Source organism: Cryptomeria japonica, chromosome 5, assembly GCF_030272615.1.
Source record: "Cryptomeria japonica chromosome 5, Sugi_1.0, whole genome shotgun sequence".
Taxonomy (NCBI): domain Eukaryota; kingdom Viridiplantae; phylum Streptophyta; class Pinopsida; order Cupressales; family Cupressaceae; genus Cryptomeria; species Cryptomeria japonica.
The window spans coordinates 808,483,381-808,502,552 of NC_081409.1; the positions used below are offsets into that span (position 1 = coordinate 808,483,381).

The window sequence follows — 19,172 nt, forward strand, 5'->3', positions numbered from 1 at the left end:
CTTGACCAAGATTCTCCATCTTCAATCCAATCTTCATACACTTAATATGTAAGCTAGCAAGAAATTTGAGAACTTAATGTGTCATGTGTCCACCCTCTGAGAAAATTTTCTTGCCCTTGGTGGGAAGGTGGAGGAAAAAATGGTTGTTGCAATCACCTTGCGAGCTTTTCCTTCACAATTCATGATCTTTGTCATAGTTTTGAAAATTACCAAAAAGGTGTCTTTTGAAGAATTAGTGAACCTACTTCAACAAAAAGAGGTCATTCAATCTTTACAAGATAATTGAAGATAAAAAACTAGTCTCATGATAGTAGCAAGAAAATTTTTCTCAAAAGGGACCCTCCTAAAAGTAGCCTCAAGTGCAGAAACAACCACCAACGGGCCAACTATGGTGCCACATTTTTCATATTTCTACACATGATATTGGTCATTGTTGGTATAATGGCCTTACATAAGGTAATTTTAGTAATGAAGTTCCATTTGATTGTAGTCATTCTCGACAATCAAGAGCATGTTCTTATCAATGATGACATAGAGGAAATATTGCTACACAACAAGATGAGGCATCTGAAGAGGCTTCTAATAAGGATACACCAAATCCTCCAAATTGTGGTGTCAATCAAAACTTATTTCTTGTCTCCCAAAAGCTTTCCATGATTAAGAGATGTTTGGTTGGTTGACTTTAGCACCAACAAACATATGACTAGAAACAAAGAGTTATTTGATACTCTGACTACTCAACCTACTTGATATCTAATATAGATAGGTGATGATATGGAATATGTTTTATAAATATTGCACCTATCAGCATCCCTCTTGGCTTGAGAAGATGTTCTCTCATGAATGTACTCCTAGGTTTGACAACCAATCTCTTATCTGTCTATCAACTTTTCAACGATAAGCTTAAGGTTGAGTTTCAGATTAAAAATGGTGTGAAATCCTGTCTCATTTCCTAAGATGGTAAGGTTATTTCTAGATGTTTAATAAAAGGGCACCTATTTTCCCTTCATGTTGTTTCCTCCTTTGAAGTTTCTCTTTGTACCTCTATGGTTGTATCTACTTCTCTCTAGCATTACAGATATGGACATCTTTCTTGTCGCTCTCTCCATCAACATAGTTCCAATTTTAAGAAGTATTCCTCATGTTCCCCCTCTTTGCCTATGTGCTATGAATGTCTTATAGGAAAACAACATAGGAATCCATACAAGCTTAGCAACTATCAAACCATTGAGTGTCTTGCAAATATAGATACTAATTTGTGTGGATCGTTTCTTGCCTCTTTTAAAGGATGCAAATAACTCTAGTTTTTTGTAGACAATTTCTCTCACAAAAGCTTGGGTGTATTTTCTTATGAGAAAGGGTGAAGCTATTTCCTATTTTCAAGCTTTATACCATCAAGTTGTATGAGAGTCCAACAAGCCTCTTGTTCTCCTCTACTTTGATTGAGGGGGGAATTGACTTCTAAGGAGTTTGTTGAGTTCTTCAAGTCTCATGATATCAAATAGCACCTAAATTCTCTATACACACCTCAATAGAATTGCATTGTTGAAAATGCAGTCAGACTGTCATGGAGGTGGTTCAATGAATGTTTGCTACAACTATGGAGGATTGGTTTCAGGTAGAAGTAGTCTAGACAACTATGTATCTTATCAATAGAGCTCATACTACGCACTTAAAAGCCATGTTAATAGAAGAGGCATGGAGTGGTTATAAACCATCAATTTTTCATATTCAAGTGTTTGATTGTACAACATATATGCATGTCCCAACTTACAAAAAGAAGAATCTTGATTCCAAGACACTTCAATGCATATTTCTTGGTTATAGTTTGACTTCAAAATCATATCATCTTATGGATCCTGATACAAATAATATGTATGAGAGTTCATTTGTGATGAGTCATATTTTGACTCCCTACTACATGAGGAAGATTCATCCTCTTTCCATTGACTTCTCTCATAGTTAGATGATGTGATTAAGGATTCTTCTTAGAAAGAAGATGAAGGTGAGTTGCAAGGATAATTTTTGATCTTGGTACCATGGAAAATTATTCTTCTAAAAAGTAGCAAAATCCACATCTGAATTGGTTCAAAGCATCATTAAGGATTCCCACCAAATTTCTCTTTCAAGCCCCTCTATAGGAGTAAGGACACAAAATCAAGCAAGAAATGAGGAGAATCTAGTATAGATGAGTTCAGTTGTGAACAAGAATAAACATGATTCAGCACATGAGGCCCCTATTCATCCACATTGGATGAAAAATATGGATACTAAGTATGAAACTCTAATGAAGAACTAAACATGGGATCTTCTTGATTTTCCTACAAGAAATAAACTCATAGACTACAAATGGATTTTTAAAATAAAATACAAGGTGAATGGGTCTATCAACAAATACCAAAAACATCTTGTTGAAAATGGATATGCTATGCGAGAGGGAATTGATAATTAGGATACCTTTACACTAGTTGTAAATATCAAAACTATCCAAGTGGTATGTGCATTAGCCACCCAGAAATGATGGAGGCTTCAATAGATGGATATCAAGAGTGCATTTTTGAATGATTATCTTGAAGAAGAAGTTTACATGGTCTAACATAAAGGTTTCATTAATAAAAATAATCCTCACAAGTTATGTCATCTGATCAAGTAACTATGTGGGATTAAATTTTTTTCTCAAGCATGGTACATCAAAAAAGATGGTCACCTTTTGTAGCATGGTTTTATTCATAGCGCCTCTGATCCTAATTTAAATATAAAGAAGGTTGCTTCAAAAATAGTCATTCTTATATTGTATGTAGATGATCTTGTGATCACATGAAGCTTAGACAATATCATTGATCCCACAAAGAATGATTTCAATAAATCCTTTGACATGACAAATTTGGGGCTACTTCACTATTATCTTGGCTTAGAGATATGGTAGAAGGAACATCATATTCTTATGTCCCAATTAAAATATGCCAAGATACTCCTAGAGAGGTTTTGGCATGTTTAACTATAAACCTATGCTCACACTCATGGAGAAAGGTTTGCAAGTATCTTTCTTCTAGGATTCACCTCAATTTGATGCAACTCTCTATAGGTAGATCTTTCAAAGTCTCATCTACTTGACCTATACCAGACTAGATTTATTCTTTGATTTCATCTATCTACATAGGTTCATGCAAGAGCCAATGAAATGTCATTTTAGTGTAGCTTAGCATGTTTTTTGATATGTTTGAGGTACTCTTGAGTATGATCTATAATATAAGAAGAATGACTAGTTCTTCTTGCAAGTATATGATGACTTTGATTATATGCTAGATCTCTAGATAATTAAAAATCAACATTAGGCTATATATTTATATCTTGGATCTAGCCTTATTTCATGGATAAATAATAAGTAGATTATTTTTTTCTCTCTCATTCACCCAAGATGAATATTGTGTCACACGATTAGCTGTGTGTGAAGTAATTTGATTGCATTGCATACTAGCAAATATGGGTATTTTTGAAGACCAATCGCCAATTTTTTTAGCGACAACTAGGGTATATTGAAGGTTGTCAAGAATCCAATTTTCCATGAGTGCACCAAGCACATATAGGTCAAATTTCATTACATTCAAGAGAAGGTGATGCAACACCACATTTAGCTCCACTATTGTCCCACCATTTCTCAAATTATTGATATACTTACGAACTCCTATAGCGAGGTGAAATTTGAATTGTTTTAGGGCCTGATCATTTGTAGGACTAATGTATTAAGGGTTGTATGCTAGTGTCATTATGCATTAGTTTGAGACTACTCTTTCTCTTTGTTACATAACTATTATGTTCTATTATGTTCCCTTCCATTTCATAGTTTCTCAATGAAATGTGGTGTATATATATTTTGATGTTGTGAATGATTAAAAAATCAAGTTCTCTTCTACTCTCTTAGATAGAAGAAAGTAAAATATTCACAATCAGTACATAGAAACATGGTTAACACATCATATAAACATATAAAATAGAAAAAAGGAATTTAGACTAGAAAGACATAAGCATCATATAAGGAGAGAATAGAAAAATAATAAATTTGCATTAATAGAAAGACATAAGCAAGGTTTTAGTGACAAAGGTGCCAATAGACATGAGTATCTATAGAGAAATGAGGGAAGAAGAAATACAATGAGCACAAAAGTGCCCTTTATTCATCTATTGGGTGCTAGAAGAAGCTAGAACATGAAAATAGGCCATAAACCTCAGTTTCTTGGAGAACCTATCATATTTAAACATGTGTACTTTAAATGCCAAGATGGAAGAAAGAAAGAAATTTCTAATGCCATAGCCATCCCCAAACAATGATTAATCCATTTAACTACAAAACCCCCAATAAAATCAAATATAAAAAGCATAATAGGGATGACCCTCTAAGAAAAAGTAGTCTACATTTTAATAAATGAGTATGGGACTCATATCCTTACTCAAATCCATGTAAAAATTCATTTAAGACCTCTCTTGTATCTCCTTCGATCAAGATTTGGTTTTGAAAACATGAAAAACTACTGTAAAAGTCTAAAAACCCTTTGTGTGATCCAATGTTCTAGTAGGACCAAAGGTGACAATAATGTAAATGACAAGAGGATAAAAGACAACATGATAATGAATGTCGATATTATAGAAGGTTGCAAGAATAGATGTTGGGTAGATACAAGGCAATGAGATTTGGTCGAAAATTGCCTACAAGGCTTGATTTTCCTTCACAACTAAAGGTGATAGGAGGACAAAATATTATGAGACTATATGAATTAGGAAGATGAAAGGTTACAAGATTTGGTCCAAAAGTTCCAATAGATGTGAAGTTTCACCAAGATGAAAGGTGACTAGAACTTGGGTGAAAGGAAGACATAAGACTATGGGATTGTGCATGTCAGGTAGATGGGACTTGGTCCTAAATTCCTTGTGGGACCTAGACTACCAGCAATACTAAAGGAAATAGTGACTTGGGTGAGGAAGATGAAAGGTTGCAAGAATGTAGATAGGAGAAAGATGGAAGGTGATGAGACTTGGACATAAAATGTTAAATGGTCAAACTTTTTTCTTATATTTTTAATCTCATTGCTCATGCTGGTAGTTTAGTATTTCTTAAGCCCTACCCACTTCATGATTTAACATTATTATGTTTTTCCAAATCATTAGAGAAATCAAATTGAAAATATCTTGAAATGAACATTCTTAAATGTGCTCTAGCTTATGCCTCTTTCTTTCAGTTAGGAGACACTCATAGACATGGATTTTGAGTATTTACCTTTGGATCATTGACATAAACTTTTGGTTTTCAATAAGATGAAAGAATGTCATAAATCATCACAAGATTTGTGTAGTAGAAGAATAAAATGATTTAGGTTGTAAAATTTTTTTGTGTTAAATTAAATTTAATATTAAATTAATTAAGTTGAAAAGGGTTTTAAATATGTGCATCATAAATTTATTTATTAGAAGAAGTGAAAGAAATTAAATGAATATATTAAATTCAAACATTTTTAATTATAAAAAATAAAGAAACTAGAGCCAAAATTTGAAGGATTCTGGGGAGAATTTCTATGAAGTAAAATTAATTTTGTATGATATGTAGTTTGTATGAATATCACAATTCAAGATGTTGGTAAAATCATTAAACTTTCATAAGTCATATCCAACTACACATAGAACTAGAAGCACACATAAAATGAACTCCGGGTATGTAGTAAATAAAACTAAACAAATTTAATTTGTAGAATTAATAAAAATACAATGATTAGTAAAGAGAAAATATAACAAAATCCCTCATTTGATGAAGAGATCCATTCATGAAATCTATCTATGCTAAGAAAAGATAAACTAATAGGGTTGTTTAAGATCTATCCATAAATTTTTAAGCTCCTATTCTGGTATTTTCATACTCACGACTTGTACCAAAGAAGATAAGTAAAAGTTTGCACTTCTATTCTAAATATATCTAGGAGGGGTTAATATAGTGATAAAGCTATAAACACAAGTATAAAGAGAGCAAACTAGTGCATAAAAATTGATTAAAATAAAGGAAATATAAATCCCAAGGTGTCAAGTGCAACAACCAAATATTTTGACAATAAAAATGACAAAAATAAAAAGGAAAATGCTATCTCAAATGCTTGGAGAAGTCAAAAGAGAGAAGACTATCATTAAATTATAAGAAAATTTTCAAGGAGAATGCCTCTAAATGCAAAATTTCTACCATGAGAAAATACAATCACAACAAATACTATAAATTTAGTTAGTAGTAAAAGATCAAGAGTGTTAAAGCTCAATATGTTGAAAGATCATTAGAGAGATAAATTAAAGAAATAGTAGATGAGAAAATTGGAAAAATATAATAGCTAGAAAGTTCTTAAAATGTATTCTAAATTGGTTACCACTAACCTAGGAAGGTATGATGTGTTGAATATTTTTAAAGTCACTATAAAACGACAAATTATCATGGGACATTAGTGCATCACAGTAGAATTTGGATAGTTTTAGCTATTAAAAAGTCTAAATACTAGAAAATCACAAGGATAACACAATTAAAAATTATAATTACAAAAGGAGGATCATGGGATGAAATACCTTTTCACCGTGTGTGGAAAAAGACCTAAGAAAGGAATAAATAGACCTAAAACTATGCTACGAGAGATGGACACCAAATTGAGTCCAAAATGTAATGTGAAATTTTACACTATGTATTTTTTGACATTATTGAAACATGTGTACATACAAATATAATCCACAACTAATAATATGAAGAGTAATTAATAAAATATTAAATGGGATATGATAGAGTCAAAATAGAGATCTATCATTATATACATGAAAAATAGAGATATATAAAAATGCATATACATGTGTAGACATCTTAAAGTTCTTCCTTGTTAGAATTTTAAAGTATATATTTAATTTAACTATCATACACCCAATAACAAAACCAAGGAAGGATATTATATACGTGGTCAAAATAGAAATAAAACTATTAGCCATGGCAATATCATGAAGAGAAAAACATTAATTATCATGAAAAATAATAGATAAATGTATGATAAGTTGTAGAGATCTTAAATTAAATTAAAACATAAATAATGGACATCCAAATTTTAAATCTAAACCAAAACCTAAAGCTAAGCGTGGGTGAATAGAGATTAAGAATATATCACAAAATGAAAGTTCAAACCTTAATGACTTGATATTAATAAATCACAAATAAGGATAGATCCAAAAACTAATAAAATGTGAAGTAAAAAATAATTAATAAAATTATTATATTTGAAATATGAATACAGATAAACACTAAAGAAAAGAAATTTAAGAGTGAACTAGTATCAAGTTCAACATTTCATGTAAGGAAAATATTACAGCTCGTATAAAAATCCTATCTATGAAGACTAATCACTGTGATAAATAATATCACCTAAGGTAAAGATGGAGGATAGACTATGCTAATATAATTTACTTTTTTTTAATGAAGAAAGTTGAAATAAAAAGTACATAAACAAAAGAGTCCAATAAAGGTGCTGCAAATGAGAAGAGAACAACAAATAACCATTATCAACCAAGAACCACTGTTATAACCAGCCCACACAAGAGTGATGAAGTCTTACAATAACAAGACCAACGGTAACAAAAACACACTATTACAATAGCAGAAAAACTATTACATCATATACTTAAATAACATTGGAAGTTGTTTGGTACACCCATATCTTTATCATGAAGCTGCAAAAACTGATACTTGATTTTCTCCAGTTGCATGTGGTAGTTGCCATCTTCTTTCAGCTAAGAACAAAGAGAAACAAACTATATCATACTATCAGAATAAAATAGAACATCTACTTGCTAATATGCTTCCTAACATACTACTGGAGTATGAAGAAAGTGGAAAAGGCAGTAATCCTCTTCTTCTGACCAGGATATATTTACTTGTTAATATAATCAATCTTTATGGAAGTAAACTTAATGGGAGATGTAGTCAAATCTTTGGCCGACTTTGGGACGAGCGTAACAACTATTTCATCATCATTATCTATGCCCAAATCTTCCAGCGTCTCAGAAATCCCAATCTTGAAACTCTCCTTAGTAGTCATTGACTTCATAGATCCTTCTGTCATTTTGCCATGCCCGATAGAAGTAAAGCAGCCTGCATAATGAGGGTTGTTGAAGGAAGTGCTAGAGTTGGCCCCGGGATAATTTATGAATATTTCGAATGCTGCAAACGCCTTTCTGTCAGTCTCCACTCCCTCAATCTTAAGAACCTCCAATTGTCCTTTCCCAGGTCTCTTGTTCGGCCTCTCAACCTTAAAGGTCAAGGGAGAAAACAGATTCTTGGCCTTGTCATCGACAACCTTTTCAAAGGTGGATGTTTTAGGCTTAGGAACGGCCGTTCCGGCCTTCTTCAATGACCGCCCCTTATTCAACCAGGGGAGCTCTCTATCCTGGTATTGATACTTAAGCTTGCTTATATCATAACAGTCGCTGGCTTTAACCTTTACAAGCTGCTTATTCTCATCGTAGAACAGGAACTCGGTTTCCAAAAGATCTTTGTCGTCAAAGTTTTTGTTACCCAATTTGTTGTTCCAGATGTACCACATGCGGTCAACATTGGAGTGATGAGAATAGAAGAGAGGATCTCTGCCTGCCGAGTATAAGCTGCCAATGTCTTCACGGTTTTTGTTACTGGGAGAGCCGCCCCAAAGGTGCACAAGATTATGCGGAGAACTTTCCAGCGCTCCCGCCGTCAATGTTACATCTGTTTCGCCCTCGTACCTGACAGTTTGACCAGTATTAATGGTAGCAAATACAGTCAGATATCAAAAGATTGTATTATCATTTTGTATTTTTAAGTTTTATATTATTGTTAATTAAATAAAAATGAATTATAAGAAACTTATGTATATTATACGAATGTATAAGTCTAATTATTAATTTAATTAACTTAATATTTATTTGAAATAAAACTTTCTATCATTCTAGTGATGGATCACAAAGTGTGATCGGAAACAGATGCAAAATAAACACAAATGATCTAATTCAGAAGTAGTAGCAAGAACTATCATGGACTGTGGAAAACTAATATCTTTAGTTGAAGTAATGAAAAAAAATTAAAATTCTTTGTGATTTAACCCTAATTGTATTATAATTGGATCTTATGTCTAATTGTGAACAACAAATAAATCGTTACCTAACAAATTGTAATCAAGAATTAATTTAAATTGTAATTAAACACTAATACTAACCTTTTTATAATGTGTAAACTTAAATCTTAATTTAGATTGAACCTTGATGCTAAAATGATAATGGTTTAGGATTCTATTATGGTTAGTATTAGTTATAATCATTTTTTAATGAAATAAAAGAACATCTATATTAGATTCACAATAAATTTAAGACAAATTCAATGATTTGAATGTGTGACTAAAAAAAGCTAATGACAATGATATTGGGCTACGATTCTATCATGATAATGGCTTATAGTTGGAGTTCAAAAAGAGTTAAGATCAAGGTTAAGTGTTAGGATTCATTTAAGATTTGGAATAGGGTTTAGTTATCATTCAATTAGAATTTGGTCAGGATTCTATTATGATAAGGTTAGGGATTAGGATCAGATTTCTGTTAAGATTTAAAATATAAAATATAAAATACCTTTATTTATGACTATTAATGTTAAAATCATAACTAAAATTACCATTAATATTAGAATTAGAATTATTTTTTAATCAAATAAAAGAACATCTATGAAGTCAAATTCAATGATTTAAATATGTGATTAAAAGAAGCTAAGTGGATTCCAGTTAAAAATAAATAAATAAATTCAATAAATTTAACTCACCGAACAGCAGCACCGTGGAAGAGCTCTGCAGTTCCCGCACCAGACACCATGTGGTTATAGATGTTAGCATAGTTGGCACTCACATCGCCTGACGCGCAGTTCTTATACTCCGCCAGATTGAGAAGCGTGGGAGGCTGGTGACATGGATCCCTGTTACTGTTGTACATGGACCGGCTCTTGTCGACGAACATGGCAGGAATCGCCATCCCATCCTCGTGGTCCCAGTTCCAGAATGGCAGCGCAAAGGTATCGTCATGGATGAGAGATCCCAAAATGCGCTCGTAGAAATAGATATACCAGCGATGGAAAGGAGCAAAGATCCATGACTTGTGAACCTGCACAGTATCTGATCCCACCTTGTAGGCTCCGTTGCAATATGCGCAGTGCACTCTGCCTTGCTGGACAAAACTCCGAGGGTCATCGGAAGGGAGGTTCTTCATTGCCGTCAATGCCTTATCGTACTTTTCGATGAAATCCGTGTCCACCAGATGCGCCGCTTTACGCGTCCGCAATGGCAGAGACGTCGGAAGTTTGAAGTCCACAGCAATTTCTCCAGCCTTGAATGGAGGACAGCACCCACCATCTACCGTTGCGCCAGTCGGAAGATCAGTGGGGTACGTACATTTCGACAGATCAGGCGCCGGAAATGGCTTGGACATGGCCTTCCCGCTCGTGAAAGCCACAACGCCCAATGTCGATGACGTTAACAGCAGCTGGCGGCGCTCCATTTCCATGCGACCGTCTTCTTTATTCTCACAACGAACTCGCATTGATGCTAAATTCTTTGTGTGAGCACCGTGAGTTTTCCTCACTTTTCTTGCACATGAAATCTGGTGCTTCGAATCTAATGGAAGCCATTGATTTGTGTTGCGTGCATGCGAGAACATTGGCAAAGCAAGCATTGCACTCTCCATCGCCTCAAACTCTATATATTACTCTTGTGAACGCAGACCTTAAGGCATTCCATCCTCTATATATAGTTGTTTTCTTAGGGCAAAAATTTAGTATTAAACTTCTTGAAAACAAAAATTTAATGAAAATTATAAAGATTTAAATGGGTATTTACGGGCTGGTTGAAAAACCAGACAAAGCGAGTACGAAGATCAGGTCGTTCTTCGCTTTGCTTCAGCTTAAAACTCTCCAATTCATGTCTACGATGACTACAAAATCTACGGAAAATGTGGAATGGGAGACGATTGAATGTAATGATTTCAGCATATGCGCAATCCACAAGTCAGCTTAAAGCTATCCAATTCATGTTTACCATGAAAGACCGGACTTAGAGACTCTTAAACCACGAGATGAACGTGAGACAACTGAAATTTTGCAGAAGCAGTACATTAGATAATTAACTCCACTCACAAGGAAATTGGGTATGCAGCCTATCACAAGCCTGTCATCCAGTACATCATATAATTAACCGCACTAACAAGGAAATGGGCTATGCAGCTAACTAAAACGTCCTATCATCTAGAACATAAGATAATTAACGCCACAAGCCTATTATTCAGCTGTGCCGACCAGAAAACCAGTAGTACCCCTTAATGGTGTAAACTTTTCTTCACATTTTTAGACAAATCATTCTTTAGACAGATTTTACAGACTTTACAGATTTGAGAAGGTGGGAATGGGGACGACAGAAATAAGGAACTCCACTATCACAAGTCCATCGTTCAGTAGTGCTGACCAGAAACTGTTGTTCCTTTCTAATCATGTGAATCTTTCTATCCTTTGTTATAGTATTGTTTGTCTATATTTTTATATATAGCCAGGAATAAGACATGTCGATTTAATCTACATATTAATTCTTGTGGATATTTGTTTCTACCAATCTTATATACTCATTATAGTATATAAGTTTTTCTTTAGTAGTCCAACTTGTTCGACATTGTCATAATTAATTTAATTTGTGGTTTAAATTGTTATTCTATGGCCAACTTTAGAGGCACCATGACTTCAAATAGGCTTGATTTTGATGATCTAAAACAAGTTGAGGATTTTCTAGAGACATATAGAGGCACTTCTGGACATTTAGGGATTGAGACATTGCTATTCAACATATATATTATATATAGATCTTGAGATGACATGTGTCACATTTTGTAAACATTTATTGAGTTAGCATATATGTCAATTTTGTATATGTACATACCTAATTATTCTACAATTTGATATATTAAAGTTGATATTCAATCTAATTTGTTCCTTATATGCATGTCTTACTAACTTGAAACATAAAATTTAAATGTATACTCAGTTTAGAATGGTTGGGTTATGAATAGTAGCATGTTATAGATTGTTGATATTGCACTATAAATGAAATTATGAATTAAACTTGGTAATCCATTAATAGTAGTGTTAAATTTAGTTTTCTTGGGCAACATCACCAAATTTTATTGCCATTTTTATAATGTTATCAATCATAACCAATGGATGCTTATTAATCATAGATAACTTCATAAAAAATGGGTTGCATTTTATGAGTTTAGGACTACCATAATATACATAAAAATACACTATCATATTGGAAAAGGCAAAACATATGACAAGATCATTGTTTTCAATAAATTAATGATAAAAAGAATGAAAGATATTGGTTGAACAAGCTAGGAAATACTAGCATCTAAGTATGAGGTGTCATTATGTCTTCTAAAATGAGAAAAAAAGGATAGACCTAGGTTGTCCATGGGAAATTGCATGTTCAAACAAAAGTTTTCAAATTGTAAAATTATTAGTAGCATTGACAAATGGACAATGCAAATATGTCAAGATTAGGAATTTTTGTTTCTTTTCCAAAACTATCACTCAAGAGCAATGCAAAATTGGCAAGATTGAGAATTTTTTGTTTCATGCATCTTGTAGAAAAACTAAACCAGCATGTTAAGGTTGGTAGGTAAACACTACATAAGGCCTAATTTGGTTTTCAATGTCACCATTTCACTATTGACTGCACTATTTGGGGTAGTGTCTAGAGAGTCATAAAAGCCATAAAAGAAGAAACTATGATGAAGTTATTTTGGGAACTTGTGACATGTAGGAAAGGTTTTGTCTAGACCTACAAGTGGAGATCAAATCATATCAAACTAAACTCCCTCATTTTTTGTCAACTCAATATTGTTTAAGTGCTCTAGCATCGAATAGATTCTTGCAAAAACTGTTAGTGGAAACTAGTACAAAAATGTAAAGGAGGATATATTTTATTTTGTGCATCATGGAGAAAAATCAGCTATATGAACACATCAAGGTGGGTAAGTAAATGCTAGGAAATGGTTACTACCATTGTCTAAGTCCCCTAATAATTATGGAGTGCACTAATTTGGGGTAGTCTTTAAGTAGACCTATGAGAAAAAATGCAAAGTTGTAAAAATTTTAGTATTTTTGACAAATGTACAGTGTGGATACATCAAGGTATGTAGGAAAATGCTAGGGAAGTCCTCTTTTCATTTCCCAAGTCACTTAATCATTCTAGGGTTCTCTATCTAGGGTAGTCTCTAAAGAACCCTAGGAGCAAAAATATAGAATTATTAACTTGTTAGTATTTTTACAAATGGGCATTATGAAACATCAAGGTAGGTGGTTGAATGCTTTTAAAGGTTTCCTTTTATTATAGAAAATCATAAAATCATTCTAGGGTGCTCTATCTAGAGTAGTCTATAAAGAGCCCAATGAGCGAAAAATTTAAAATTATTAAAATGTTTCTATTTTTGACAAATTGATCTTTGATACCCTGATGCATGCACAATTTGATTAAAAAATAGGCCTTATACACATCAATAATTTGTCTAGTTTTAGGATTGATGAATGGTTGGGCTAATTGTGCTTCAAAAATATATAATTCCTTCATTTGATCATACGACATGCCATTGGCATATTGTTGCCTCTTGTCCTCTCACCACTCTAAAAAGGAATTATGTTGGTTTTTGAGTGTTTCAACATGAGAAATGATTGCCTCTAAAGTTGTTTTCATTGAAGAAAATTGAGGGATCCTTCATTATAATTTGCAAATGTTCTTCTATTCAATTGGATTACCATTAATTAATCTTGATTTGAAGGATGGCTTGTTGGGACGATTTGGTAGGGGAGGAGGATTTGGCTGGGCAAGGTTCATTTTGTGAACCATTTATACACTTGATACAAGTTAAAAACTAAAAAAAAACAACTTTAAAGTAAAATGTATATACAAAAACCTAATTTTAATAGTAAAATTCTTAAAGAAGAATGATGAAAAAATTTGTTTGTAGAAAAAAATAAAAAATCACATACCTTGCAAGAAACCTGACAAATTTATAGATATAGAAAAATAAATAAATTATAGTTCAATATTTTATTGTTGGCCTCACTCTTCTCACAGATGTAGTTATGGTTTAGGAAAAAATGATCACTTTCAACAATATTTGTTTGAAACAAATATCTATTTCGTGTCATATGATTTAAAAAATAACATTCAATAGGTTATATTATATATTATATATTATATATTGTATATTGTATATTGTATATTATAATATATATTATATATTATATACTATATACTATATACTATATACTATATATTATATATAATATATTATTTAATATATTATATTATCAAATCCATTCAAACTAACCTCTCTCATTTTTTTTCAACTTAATATTGTTCATGTGCTCCAGCTTCAAATAGATACTTGCAAATATTGTTACTTGAAAGTAGTAAAAATGTACGTAAGAATGTATTTAATTTTATAAATCATGGATAAAAATCAACTATATGAATGCATCGAGGTGGGTAATTAAATTCTAGGAAAGGGTTCCTATTCTTCTCTAAGTCCCTTGATAATTATTGAGTGCACTAATTTGGGGTAGTCTTTAAGGAGCCCTAAGAGAAAAAATGCAAATTTGTAAAACTTTTAGTATTTTGACAAATGAGCAATGTGGATACATCAAGATATGAAGGTAAATGCTAGGGAAGGAACCTTTTCATTTCCCAAGCCACTCAATGATTCTAGGGTGCTCTATCTAGGGTAGTCTCTAAAAAGTCCTAAGAGAAAAAATAGAAAATTGTTAACTTGTTAGTAATATTAACAAATGGAAAACGTGACACATAAAGGTAGGTGGTTGAATGCTAGGAAAGGTCTCCTTTCATAGTGAAAAATAATCTAACCATCATGGGGTGCTCTATCTAGAGTAGTCTACAAAGAGCACAACAATAAAAAAGTTTAAAATTATAGAAATATTTGTAGTTTTAACAAATTATATTCGATACCCTAATGCATGCACAATTTGATAAAAAATTTAGACTTATGCACATCAATGTGTTGTGTATTTTTAGTATTGATGAAAAATTGGGCTAATTGTACTTCAAAAATACATAATTCCTTCACTTGATAATATGATATGCTAATGGCATATACATTACCTCTTGTCATCGCACCACTCTAAAAAGGAATTATATTGGTTTTTCAGTGCTTCAACATGAGAAATGATTGCCTCTAAAGTGGCTGTCATTGAGAAAAATTGAGGTTTCCTTCATCATAATTGGCGAATGTTCTTCAATTCAATTGGATTTCCATTAATTAATCCTAAATTAAAGGATGGTTTGTAGGGTAGGGTTTGGTAAGGGAGAATAGTTTTTCAACCATTGGTTAACTTGATACAAGTTAAAAACTAAAAAAATTAAATATAAAGTAAAATGTGTATACAAAAAACTAATATAAATACTAAAATTCTTAAAAAAGAATGTTGATACAATTTGTTTAAGGAAAAAAAATAAATTCACATACCTTGCAAGAAATGTAACAAATTGATAGACTCAACCAAGCAAAAAGGACCCGGTAGATGGGGACCCACAAGCAGGCGACAAGCCCATCGATCCTGGTGGAAAAAAATGATGAATCACGTGAGGAAGACACTCCTGGTTTGGACTCGGTGTGGAGGGATAGTGGAAGGTCTTGGACTTCTCTATTTGAGGTCAAACCGAGTGGAAAGTTCTCACTCTCCCCAGTTCACAATATCTCAAATGCAGAAAAGGGGAGATTTTCCATTGAAATCCTAGACACTGTTATTGACCATAACATTAACCTTATGGCAATGACATTGGTAGGAAAATTTCTGGGGCCTAGGCCGAATATTGATATTGTTAGGGCTTTTGCTAAATGTAAATGGTCGTTTAAAGGGCAAGTGGAGATTACAACTATGCCAAAAGGGGCTTTGACTTTAGCATTCTCATGCAAGGGAGATATGTCAAGGGTGCTTTGTGATGGTCCATGGTTGACTGGTAAAGCTATGCTAGCTCTACAAAAATGGGCACCTAAGATGGCACTCGATGAATCCTTTTTTATCCAGGCATCGTTCTGGGTTAGATTGTCAGGGCTTCCCTTAGAATTCTAGGTGGAAGATGTGTTTAAAGGAATCGCTAAGTCATTTGGTGAACTCCTTGATAACTCAATGATGAACCATGAGTACCAAATCAGTACTGAGAGAGGGGGGTGAATAAGTACAAACACAAATACAGTCCAAAACTGGTTCGACAACAAATACCCCAAATGACTGACAAACAGGGATATCGGTAAAACAGAGTGCAACTGGTAACATCTAGTACAACTCAATCAGTCATGAACCGGTCACTCAATAAGCTTCCCTCTTAGCTCAATACTATAGTATCATTATACTCTAATGCATAAATAGGTAAACTTAATCATTAGATCTTCACAATAGTGAGTTCAATATGTTTTATAGATAGGAATAAAACATAGAACCTTCATATGCTTAACAGGTAAAACAAAGCATCACAAGATAAAAGCATCACACATAACACACATATTTTTCACATGGAAACCCAACTGGGAAAAACCATGGTGGGGATGAATACTCACAAGCTGCTTTTTGAACTCTTTAGAAGTCTGCTTTGTTAGGAGCCTTGTCTGGTTAAGGACATTACAATAGGTTCTGGTAGGAACCAATCCTGTTAGGGATCACTCAGTTAAGGGATAAACCCGGTAGGGTCACCTTGTTAGAGGATTTCAAGAACTCAATAGCTGAAAGGATCTCCTAATCTCTAGAGCTTCTCAGAACTCATTAGCCTCAAGTTACTCGGTTAAGGGATTTGAATCAAGCCTATTAGGACCACCTGATTTAAGGGATTTTGAATCAAGCCAGTTAAGGCTACCTTGTTAGGGGATTTTACAACTATTGAAGTGGTTAGAGATCAACAGGAATTACAATGATCTGTTAATAGCACTCAATGCTAATGCAGATCTGTTTAGGCTCCTCTTTACCTTCTGCACATTCACTTTGTAGGTATCTCTTCTCTCCCTTGGTTTGGCAAGAATCACGTATCACTTCCCTTGGATACACACTCACAACTTTTGCCAACAACCTCAAAAAGAAACACAACATCGACATTATAGGAAACATACAGGTCGGTAGCAAAAACCCTAAACCCTAAACTTGTTAGGTTAAGAAATTCAAATGGTTCGATCCTGACCATTGAATCATATTGCATTAAATGCAACAATCTCGAATTGATCTCAAGACATTCTCCATCATCTATTATCCACCGATTTCATGGCGGCTGATAATCCATCACGCGTTATCACCATTTGACAGACTTCGCACATTCTCGAGGTAGATAGGAATAGTCATCTTCATGCAAGATCCTTCATGCATACAGAGCTTACGTGGCAACACGATCTGTCCTCCATCATACTGCTCACTCATCACACAAAGATCACCAATTGAGTCACACAGACTTGAGGTACTCCAACCGGAAATCTTGAAGTGGAAGCTACCTATCAACCAGTAGTCATATAATGCTTCCATGTGCCAGTTCCTATAACTACATGTTCGTTCATCTTGAACAAATATGCCGCTTCACTTTGGCATATAAACCGGTTCATACATATGCCAGTTCCTCTCTCTCTTCACCTATCACATGTGCCGGTTCACACCATGTCTCATATTGACATCAATGACAACATACAATATCATTATGTCTTCATGCCAGTTCACATAATGCCAACAATCTCCTCCTTTGGCATTGATGGCAATATACAAAAGATATCTTCTCCCCATTTGCTGCAGATATCTTTTTGCTTTACTCCTTCTCCCCCTTTGACAACAATGCCAAAGTGGAGGTATAATCATCTCTGTTTCATCATGCTACTCCCCCTGAGGAGTAGCATCCTTCAACACATCAATCAACCAATAATTTGTCTTTCCAAGTACCCGACTTTTGTGGAACAATTACTTTTAGTTCACCTCCTGAAGGGGCAATACCCCTAATTCACCTCTCAAATGCACAAATGTTGTCTTTGGGAGAGGCTTGGTGAATATGTCTACTAACTTCTCCTTACTGGACACATGCTCTAGTGCAATCTCTTTATTCTGAAACTTTTCCCTCAAGAAATGATACTTTTATCAAAGTGCTTGGTTCTAGAATGTAAAACCGGATTCTTTGATATATTGATAGCACTTGTGTTATCACAGAATATACTTACCGGTTTAGATACAGGGATCTTGAAGCCTTCCAGTACATGCTTCATCCAAATTGTTTGAGTGCAGTTCATGAAAGCTGCAACATACTCTGCTTCCACTGTAGACTGAGAGATACAACTCTACTTTTTACTCATCTGTGAGACTAGTCTACCACCGAGAAAGAATGCACCACCGGTTGTGCTTTTCCGGTCATCCACATTACCTGCCCAATCAGCATCTGTGACCACTTTCAGATTGAAATTATTGTTGTATGGGTGCCACAATCCATAGTCATCTGTTCCCTTTAGATACCTAAGAATCTGCTTGACTGCAATCAAGTGAGATTCTCTTGGACTCTTTTGGAACCTTGCAGTAATGCCAACTGCATGTGCAATATTTGGTTTGCTATGCACTACATAATGCAACTTACCAATCATTGATCAATATTCCTTCTCATCAACCAGTGCAGAATCATCCTCTTTTGTCAATTTTCAACTGGTCACCAACGGTGTACCAACTAGTTTGCTATCTTCCATGTCAAAAGTATTCAACACCTCTTTGACATATTTGGACTGAGTGATGAAGATTCCATCTTCCATTTGCTGGATCTGCAATCCAATGAAGAACTTAATCTCCCCTATGAGTGACATCTCAAACCCTTTCTTCATCTCATTAGCAAACTCATGACTCATCTTGTCATCTCCACCAAAGATGATGTCATCAACAAAAACTTCACAGATCAGGATCTAATCTCCTTCAGACTTCAAGTAGATATTGCTATCTTCACTTGTTCTCTCAAATCCAATCTTTACAAGATGGGAATGTAGGCGCTCATACCATGCCCTAGGTGCTTGCTTTAGACCATATAATGCTTTATGTA

The 19,172-nt window shown here is 33.9% G+C and overlaps 2 protein-coding genes across 2 annotated transcripts; one reads left to right on the forward strand and one right to left on the reverse strand.

The window, feature by feature from the left end:
* Window positions 1-7,536: 7,536 nt before the first annotated feature.
* Window positions 7,537-10,802, reverse strand: LOC131042296 (polyphenol oxidase I, chloroplastic). Its single transcript, XM_057975640.2, has 2 exons — window positions 9,842-10,802; window positions 7,537-8,778 (listed from the first exon to the last, which is right to left on the reverse strand). The coding sequence occupies exons 1-2, from the start codon at window positions 10,753-10,755 to the stop codon at window positions 7,932-7,934; spliced, it is 1,761 nt and encodes a 586-aa protein (XP_057831623.2). The 5' UTR covers window positions 10,756-10,802; the 3' UTR covers window positions 7,537-7,931.
* Window positions 10,803-15,655: 4,853 nt separating this feature from the next.
* LOC131876200 (uncharacterized) lies at window positions 15,656-16,207 on the forward strand. Its single transcript, XM_059221036.1, has one exon. It carries the CDS (start codon window positions 15,656-15,658, stop codon window positions 16,205-16,207), a length of 552 nt encoding a protein of 183 aa, XP_059077019.1.
* The last annotated feature ends 2,965 nt before the right edge of the window (window positions 16,208-19,172 follow it).

Excerpts from the sequence above, each read along its gene's own strand:
- LOC131042296 (XM_057975640.2), bottom strand. The coding sequence starts at position 10,755 with ATGGAGAGTGCAATGCTTGCTTTGCCAATGTTCTCGCATGCACGCAAC. Across the intron at positions 8,779-9,841 it reads TTCCACGGTGCTGCTGTTCG|GTACGAGGGCGAAACAGATG; the intron begins GTGAGTTAAATT and ends TCAAACTGTCAG.
- LOC131876200 (XM_059221036.1), top strand. The coding sequence starts at position 15,656 with ATGGGGACCCACAAGCAGGCGACAAGCCCATCGATCCTGGTGGAAAAA.